At 45.7% G+C, this 9782-nt stretch overlaps 1 protein-coding gene across 1 annotated transcript in view; it reads right to left on the reverse strand.

Annotated features, from left to right (window-relative positions):
• PER3 (period circadian regulator 3) overlaps positions 1-7090 on the reverse strand; it is a 63560-nt gene extending 56470 nt beyond the window's left edge. Inside the window, 5 exon segments of the mRNA XM_070767676.1 lie at positions 2277-2478; positions 4933-5048; positions 6340-6470; positions 6472-6483; positions 6912-7090. Coding sequence (XP_070623777.1) covers positions 2277-2478; positions 4933-5048; positions 6340-6470; positions 6472-6483; positions 6912-7090 — 640 coding nt within the window.
• Between the last annotated feature and the right edge of the window lie 2692 nt (positions 7091-9782).

Here is a 9782-nt window from a genome sequence, read left to right on the forward strand (position 1 = left end):
AACTCAATGGACATTAGTTTGAGCAAACTCCGGGAGATGGTGAAGGACAGGGAAGCCTGGCATGCTGCAGTCCGTGTAGTAACAAAGAGTAGGACATGACTGAGCGACTGAACAACAACAAAACAGGAGAGAAGGGCTGGAAGAAAAGCAGGGGTGACAGGTGTCTTTTCCAAAGCTTCTACAAAACGTGTACAGAGGACAGAGAGGGTCTGTGGTTAAAAAAAAAAAAAGCTTGTAAAACTGATCTTCACTGGGCTGGGCAGTGGACTGAAAACCAGAAAAAAGTACAGAAATCTGGATCTGCAGGATGAAGTTCTGGGGATCCACTTCACAACAGTGTGAATGGACTTCATGTTGCTGAACCATACACTCAAAAACAGCTGTTGTTCAGTTGTTTAGTCATGTCTGACTCTGCAATTCCATGGACTGCAGCATGCCAGGCTTCCCTGTCCTTTACCATCTCCTGGAGTTTGTTCAAACTCATGTCCATAAAGTCAGTGATGCCATCCAACCATCTTATCCTCTGCCACCCACTTCTCCTCCTGACTTCAATCTTTCCCAGCATCAGGGTCTTTCCTAATGAGTCAGCTCTTACAATGGTAAATTTTGTGAATGTGTTTTTTTTACCATAATAAAATAATCAAAATGAGAGAAAAGGGTTTGGGATCAAAAAGAAAGTTGGTCTATACTAAAATCTTTAAAAGATGTCTCATGAAAAGTATGAAATAAGATATAAAGGGTAACTTGAGAAAGGATTTTTGTCAGTTCCAGAAAAAACATCTACTTCTGCTTTATTGACTATGCCAAAACCTTTGACTGTGTGGATCACAAAAAACTGTGGAAAATTCTTTAAGAGATGGAAATTCCAGACCACCTTACCTGCCTCTTGAGAGTCCCTTGCACTGCAAGGAGATCAAACCAGTCAATTCTAAAGGAAATCAGTCCTGAATATTCTTTGGAAGGACTGACGCTGAAGCTGAAACTCCAATACTTTGACAACCTAATGCAAAGAACTGACTCATTGGAAAAGACCCTGATGCTGGGAAAGACTGAGGGCAGGAGGAGAAGGAGAGAACACAGGATGAGACGGTTGGATAGCATCACCGACTTGATGGACATAAGCTGGAACAAGCTCTGGGAATTGGTGATGGACAGGGAAGCCTGGTGTGCTGCAGTCCATGGGGTCACAGAGAGCGACTGAACTGAACTTACCTCCCTCCTGAGAAATCTGTATGCAGATCAAGAAGCAACAGTTAGAACCGGATGTATATTGTCACCCTGTTTATTTAAGTTATATGCAGAATACATCATGCAAAGTGCTGGGCTGGATGAAGCACAAGCTGGAATCAAGACTGCCAGGAGAAGTGTCTATAATCTCAGATATGCAGATGACACCACCGTATGGCAGAAAGCGAAGAGGAACTGAAGAGCCTCTTGATGAAAGTGAAAGAGGACAGTGAAAAAGTTGGCTTAAAACTCAACATTCGAAAACTAATGTGAAGCTAAAGCCCTAATACTTTGGGCACCTGATGTGAAGAACTGACTCACTGGAAAAGACCCTGATACTGGGAAAGACTGAAGGCAGGAGGAGAAGGGGACGACAGAGGATGAGATGGTTGGATGGCATCACCGACTTGATGAACATAAGTGAGCAAGCTTTGGGAGACAGTGAAGGACAGGGAAGTCTGGCGTGCTGCAGTCCATGGGGTCATAGAGAATCAGACATGACTGAGTGATTGAACTAACTGAGAAAGGATCAACAAATGCACGGAAGATGACATGAGATAGAAGATGGCAAAGAAAATTTCGAGTAGGAATCCACCCCCCATCCCCCAGTTCAGGCAAAGCAGCATTTCCAAAGGAAAACAAAACTTTTAAGGAGAAGAAAAACTGGAAAGGGATCTAACTTTGAGACGCTTATCTCTAGAGAGAGAGAATGAAGTCAGTGTAAGAGGAAAAACATTGAATTGTATTCACGTGAAGGAAACAGAGCCTTTGTAGCAATTAACCTGCTATATAGCATGCTGTAATCAAACCGTATTTATAGCATATAATCTGTGAAATTAAGTTGACTAAATGAAAGCAAATTTATTGGACCTTTATGTCATTAGAAGCATTTAAAATGTGATTTTCATCACACTTTGGCTTTTAAAAATAAATAAGAAAAACCATATAATTTGCATTGCTGAATAATGCATTCACTTGTGTACTATTTCTGGTAGAATGAAACTGAGCTTAACCAGATGAGATAAACATCTGAATATTGGTCCCATTACCTCTTTGTGTCCAGTTGTTCCAGAATGGAAGCTGAGCATGGGCAGTGTGCGTGTAGAACACCCTCATGTCTTGGGGGGCAAGCAGTTCAACAAAATGACAAGACTCCAAGAACTCTTTCTTACAATTCAGGATCGAAGGAGCCTGTTCAGAAACATGCACTAACCTTCCAGAGAGAAATGAAAACACTGCCACAAAGGTATCCTATGAAAAACATTCAAAATAAATGCATGGTGTTGAGATATGACTAGCAACATTTCCTGAATAAATTTCATCTAGATATCTACTATGATCAATAACTTGAAATGTACACACACATACATCTGGCAAAGGTAACAAAACTCTCCAACATACTTCTTAGTTATCACCGTAAAACCTGCATTTTTCCTTCTGAAGTAAGTTCTGCCAAATGATACACCAGCTCATTCTATACCTATTAAACAGTGAATCCCTGGTGGCTCAGACAGTAAAGAGTCTGCTTGCAATGCAGGAGACCTGGGTTCAATCCTTGGGTCAGGAAGATCCCTTGGAAAAGGGAGTGGAAACCCACTCCAGTATTCTTGCTTGGAGAATTTCATGGAGAATTCCTGGCGGGCTACAGCCCATGGGGTCAGAAAGAGCTGGACACGACTGAGAGTGACTAACAGTTTCACTTTCACACTATATTCTGTGTTCACTCGATTCCTTCCTCTTCGAAAACTGTGCTGTATCCCTAACAGGACGGTCTTCCCTTCGCCTGTGCATATCTAGGCTTCAAGATCAAGCTCTAGATTTTCTTGCTCCAAGATGCTGTCTTTCACATACCTCATAACAATCGTTCCTCTAATTCGTTTCATTAGACATAAACATAATCTACTTATAATCAGCCATGGTTTGTATTGCCTAGCACTGGCATATGTTTTCCTCTCTAGTGTTAATCTGAAGATCTTAAAAGGAAAACGTTTTTCTAAAGCTCTTTTTTTTTTAAATCTCCATAGCACTTACTACAATACTATAAACACACTAGTTATTAATAGTGAGAGAGTCATTTCCTAGGCAGGTTGATAGGAAATCTAGGGGTCCCCAAGGAGAGAGGGGTCTGGAATTCTCAAGGAGGAAGAAACGACAAACTTTTTTTCTTTCTCCACATTCCTTAGGATTATATAACAATAATGTATCCTGCCTGAGGACAGTCTCTGGATTAAGGACAGTCTTTGGATTAAACCTTCTGGCTAATTCTGTTATCTTAAAATGTAAATTATGGGAGTAGGTCTGATGAGGTCTTTACAACCTCCAGACATTCTTTGGATTCATTAGAGAGTATATAACTTCATTGTCAACACTAGCAAGCGGGTACTCTTTCTACCCCCTTCTGATGCCTATGTCAGAAGCTTTCTCTATCTCCTTTATACTTTAATAAAACTTTATTACACAAAAGCTCTGAGCGATCAAGTCTCGTCTCTGGCCCCGGATTGAATTCTTCTCCTCCGGGGGCCAAGAATCCCGATGTATTTGCGTGATTCAACAACAACCTTTCAATAGTAAAACAAGCACGTAACATCAGGGATATCTCGTGCTCCAATATTATAAAATCTTCAAGTTACAATTATGCTGTTCAGTTCAGTCGCTCAGTCGTGTCCGACTCTTTGTAACCCCATGGACTGCAGCAGGCCAGGCCTCCCTGTCCATCACCAACTCCTGGAGCTTGTTCAAACTCTTGTTCCATCTACTCGGTGATGCCATCCAACCATCTCATCCTCTGTTGTCCCCTTTTCCTCCTGCCCTCAATCCTTCTCAGAATCAGGGTCTTTTCCAATGAGTTGGTTCTTCACATCAGGTGGCCAAAGTATTGGAGCTTTAGCATCGGTCCTTCCAGTGAATATTCAGGACTGATTATGTTGAGGTCTACATAAAAATTGGGCTTCCCAGATGGTGCCAGTGGTAAAGAACCTGACGGCCAATGCAGGAGGCATAAGAGATGCAGGTTCAGGACCTGCATCAGGAAGATTCCCTGGAGGAAGGCATGGCAATCCACTCCAGTATTCTTGACTAGAGATCCCCATGGATAGAGGAGCCTGGTGGGCTACAGTCCACGGGGTCACAAAGAGTTGGACATGACTGAAGTGACTTAGCATGCATGCACTATACATAAATTAAGTAATCTCCATCATGTCAGCAAAACATGAACCTCAATTATTCTGTCCACATGAAGAAAAGATAAATACTAAATAACTTTCAAAATTTTACAAAAGATGACATCATCTCAACTCACCTGCTCTATAAAATCCAGTTGTTACAACCTGGGTAGTAGGTACTGGAACTAAGAATGATATAAATAGAAATCAACATTTGGAGGTTAGAATATGATGCAGGAAATTACTATGTAGTGTTGCTTTTTTCTTTTTCTTAATTTGGGAGGACTCAGGGATGCTAGGAGAGAGAGGCACCCCAGAACCGAAGCAAAGCCGACTAACACTCATGTGCTGCTTCCTGTTTTCAGATGTTTTCTTTGTCAAGGGCAGGAGAAACTCAAGATGCCTCATTAGCAGTTTTCTCCAGTTGTTTACCTCAAACTGTGGTTACTGAAATGTTCAGTTGTCACTTTTAAGAATCTACATCAAGATAAGGTCCCTAGGAAAAACCACCCCGGCTAATATGGCAAAATTTGTGAATTCTTACTGTGTTTTTCCAAGTGTGCTCTGAAGCAATAGTGGTCAGCTCCTCCAGACTGCACAAGGTCACATCAGCTTGAGGTGCTCTGTTCTGTCTGAGAATCTGGAAAGACTCACTGTTTGCTAAGAAACACAGGAAAATAGGTAGTCTGTTTCACAACAATATCTTTAGGAAGTCATTTTCATCACGATTACAGTTGGCTAATTTTTTTAGGATAAGGGCACCTCGGAATATTTTCCTTGAAAGATCAGTTTTTTCTTTCACGTAAAACACTGACAGCCGTATAAACTTAAGATTTTGAATTTATGAATTTGGCATGTTCTGGTTCATAGGGAACGAGATAAATTTAAAGTACCAAAACAAGGTACCGAAACCAAAAATTCTCAATATACACAGAGGGGATTTGTATGGTAGAAACATCACTTCAGTGTTCAGGAATTATATATCATCTATGAAGCCACACGGAGAAGGCGATGGCACCCCACTCCAGGACTCTTGCCTGGAAAATCCCATGGACGGAGGAGCCTGGTGGGCTGCAGTCCGTGGGGTCGCCAAGAGTCGGACATGACTGAGCGACTTCACTTTCCCTTTTCACTTTCATGCACTGGAGAAGGAAATGGCAACCCACTTCAGTGTTCTTGCCTGGAGAATCCCACCGACGGGGGAGCCTGGTGGGCTGCCATCTATGGGGTCGCACAGAGTCGGACACGACTGAAGTGACTTAGCAGCAGCAGCAGCAGCAGCATGAAGCCACAGAGGTTTGTGCTACAGAATGTGCATTTTTAAAATCTCTTGGGAAGAAAGTTGTCAAAAGAAAAGTGTTTATAACCATTCCATTTTAATTTGGTAAATTCCTGACATGACATGACTGCATTTTAAAAGTCCAACTATTTTCCCCCCAATAATCATAGAAGACAATATTCCTTTAAAAAGTCAATCTCCAAAATGTGGTTATGCCAAACTCTTACTCTCCCAAAATAAAGCTGCAAAATACTGCAACAAAAATACTAAACTATTACACAAATAGGGCTTCCTGAATGGCTCTGTGGTAAAGAATCCACCTGCCAAGCAGGAGATGCAGATTCGATGCCTGGGTTGGGAAGATCCCCTGGAGATGGGCATGGCAACCCAATCCAGTATTCTTGCCTGGAGAATCCCATGGACAGAGGCGCCTGGCAGAGGCAGTAGGGGTTGCAAAGAGTCAGACACGACTGAAGTGCATGCACACAGTGCTAATCTGAAAAACTAAGATGCCAATGGCCTCAGTGTAGATTTACTCATCTCACATAGAACAGCATAAAACACTCAAAACATTTCTGTGCCTAAAACCAAGCAGACAAGGCTTCTGGCCTGGGTGCCATCTATGAGCAGTGATGTTTGTGCAAGACTGTATTTTCTGGGCAGCCCGTTTACCTTGTACCCTGTGTACACAGAGAAGGGCATAGTTAAGGGCATCCAGTGTGCTTGGTTTACTATGTCTTTCCGATGGGAAGTATTTTTTCATTTCTTGGACAACCGTTCGAAGTTCTTCAGAAACTCTTTCAATCTTGCTGTTCACTGTAAGATCAAAAAAAAAAAAAATTCTAAATTCACATTTTGGATTACAATAGGTCAGTTTTCATTGAACAGCGTATTTCGGGCCATGCCTGCTTTCTGAGCACTTAACATGAATCAGCTCATTCAGTTCACAGATTTATTATCCCCTTTTTACATGTGGGGAATCACAGGTCAAGAAATTGGTAAACATCAAATCTTTTCTACTGTTTGATTCCCACTTCAGCCTAGAGTCAGCAATTCCCTAAGCACTTTTTATCTACTTAATATAGTTAATTTCCTTTAGTGTCTCCAGGGTATTTCATTCCAAGCTGCTGGAGACTCCCGGTAAACTTTTTCCTAGGCTTACAAACAAAATGCAAAAAGATGGAAGCCCGTCTTTCCCTTCTACTGCCCCAGCAAATAACAACAAACTCATCAGATCATTTCACCTGTTGCTGGTCTGCACCAATTTGCTCCGCAGCTCGCATTTCTGGCTCCATAGCTCAGCAGCATCATTCCCGGGGGCCTCAGGACCACTGGCCTGTGGTCCTTCAAGTTCATGACGCTGATTCCCCCTGGGGTTCTCAGATTTACCACTGGACCTTTCTACATCTTCACAGGGATCCATCTTTCGCCCAGCAGCCCTCAGTCAGTCGCCTGCTCTTTGCTACTTAGCAATCGGCGACCGAACCGTATTTCTCATTGTGGTCCATGCCATCGCCTTAGAAATGTCAGTCATCATTAGCGGGCAATTACGGACCCTGCTCCTCCGGGGGCACTTTTCTCCCCAGTATTTCCCTGCAATTTTGGATGTCTCCGCTCACCGGAAATCCACCCTGGAGGGGGAGGGTGGAAATAAAAGTGACAAGTGTCAAGAGAAACACAATTCGATTCCGGAAGCTCGGCTGTAGCTCCTAGGGTGGGCAGCCCTGGGGGAGACCCCGGCCCCGACAGCCTCAATAATCGCCGCGCACCCAGGAACAGGACCGAGCAAGGAGCCACTTGAAGCATAAAATTCCCACAGCGCAGGACACGCTTGAGGCGACCGCGGCCGGCGGGCTCCGAGCCCACCCGGCCCCAGCCTAGCACTCACCCGCCGCCGCCGGCGATGCTCAGCCCAGCGGACCCGACCGCGCGCGGTCTTGAGGCCCGCCGCGTGCCAGGCGACCGCCAGCACCACGCCCCCCTCGCGCCACGTGACACGGTTCCGCCCCCGCGGAGCGCGATTGGCCGCCGCCGCCAGCTCTACGGGTCCCCATTGGCCCAGGGGCGGGGTCCGCGCCGGGGAGCCCGGGTTACATATGGGGAGGCGAGGGAGCGAGGGCAAAGGCTTCAGAGGCCGTTACGTAACGCCGGGGATTCGGCCTGAGGACCGCCCATGACTAATCCTAGTGGTCGGCGCGTAGGCAGGGGGCGGAAGGAACCTGAGGAGGCCCTAGTCCCCGCCCCCTTACGGCGTCGGGGGATGGGCCACGGGGGCCGCCGGAGCGAGCGTGGCAGTGATAGGACGCCGGAGCCACCAATCACGAGGGGGCGGGCCCCGAGCGGCAGGGTGGGCGGGATCGGCCCAGCCTCCACGTGATTGGCAGCTGCACCCCGCTCCAGTACTCTTGCCTGGAAAATCCAGTGGACGAAGGAGCCTGGTAGGCTGCAGTCCATGGGGTCGCTAAAAGTCGGACACGACTGAGCGACTTCACATTCCCTTTTCACTTTCCTGCATTGGAGAAGGAAATGGCAACCCACTCCAGTGTTCTTGCCTGGAGAATCCCAGGGACGGCGGAGCCTGGTGGGCTGCCGTCTATGGGGTCGCACCTTAGCTGCAGCAGCAGTAGCAACCAGGAAGCGCCAGGAGGTGTCCGGGAGAGTGGAGCCGGCGGGTTGGGCATCCAGAGGAGGCCCCTGGACGTCCTAGCGCAGCGCTTTCCTTATGTCTTCTCGAGTTCCCGTCGTTTCCATCTTTGTTAACGACCTTCTTTCTCTCACTCCTGCCGACACTGAGCGGCTGGGAGGACCCAGGCCGTGTAGCCGACTGGGAAGATCAAATCTGGTTTTCAGAAGTGGAATTCTCACAACTTGAAACATTTCCCTCGTCTTCCTAAAGATTTCATTTAGCAACTGGAGAAAGACAAGTGTTTGTAAAAGACACTATTTTGGAAGGGAAAGTGTAGAGAAGCCCTTTAAAAAACACAGAGGGCTCTTTTTAATTGTGTCTCGACTTAGCTGAAGTGTGGGATGCTGTGCAGATATTCTGTGCGTCTCCAGTGCCTGGTACAGAAACCTTCAGTATTGGTTGGATGAATTGAAGCAATTGTGCATAAAAGAGGAGGGTAAAACGGAATGTGGCAGGTCATATTAGGTATTGAATGCATGTGAGCATGTACAGTGACTCAGTCGTGTCCGAATCCGACTCTGTGACCCCACGGGCTGTAGCCCTCCAGGCTTCTCTGTCCTTGGGATTATCCCGGCAATAATACTGGAGTGGGTTGCCACTTTTCCAGGGTATCTTCCCCACCCAGGGATGACCCACCGTCTCCTGTGGCTTCTACATGGGCAGGCAGATTCTTTATCATTAGCACCACCTGGGAAACCTGGGTATTAGATAAACCACCTTATTTTTTCAAATGATATTCACTCTCCTCTGAAGCCTTGTTTTGTTAAACTGCATTTATTCAGCAAATATTTACCGAATGCAAGTCTGGGGATTGCAGGTTTTGATGAAGAACAGAGAGTTGTTTTCTACACATTACGTTTGAGATGTGCGTCATACATCCAAGCAGAGTGGTCAGGTAGGCAATTGGATTTGCCAGCTGGGAGCTTAGGGGAGAAACCAGGGGTGGAGATACGGCTTACATTTAAGGGAGTCATCAGAGTCTCTATGGCGTTCACAGTGGTGGGTGAAACGGTGTCAATGACAGAGTGCAGACAGAGAAAGGCCAAAGACCAAGCGTCAGGGTATAGGGAGATAAGGTCAAGCAAAAAATAAGGAGCCATAGATAAGGTTGAAAGAAAGCCAGGAGTGTGGGGTCCTGGAAGCTCCATAATGAAGCATTTCAAGGAGACAGCTGGCAACTGTATCAAATGCTGGTGACAAGCAGAGTGAGACAAAGGCAGAGAATTTCCTGTTGGCCTTCACCAAGACGATGACCTTGGTTACAGATGTCTCAGTGGTGTGGATTGAAGAAAAAGAGGACGTGTGATGGTGAATACCGGAAGACATAGGAAGGAATTTTGCTGTGAAGAGCTATAGATAAGCATTTGTTGACTGGAGGCAGGGATGCGGGGATCACTATTAAGTGATGGCGTGATCCAGTAGGAGGTGA

This window comes from Bos indicus, chromosome 16, assembly GCF_029378745.1.
Source record: "Bos indicus isolate NIAB-ARS_2022 breed Sahiwal x Tharparkar chromosome 16, NIAB-ARS_B.indTharparkar_mat_pri_1.0, whole genome shotgun sequence".
Classification (NCBI taxonomy): domain Eukaryota; kingdom Metazoa; phylum Chordata; class Mammalia; order Artiodactyla; family Bovidae; genus Bos; species Bos indicus.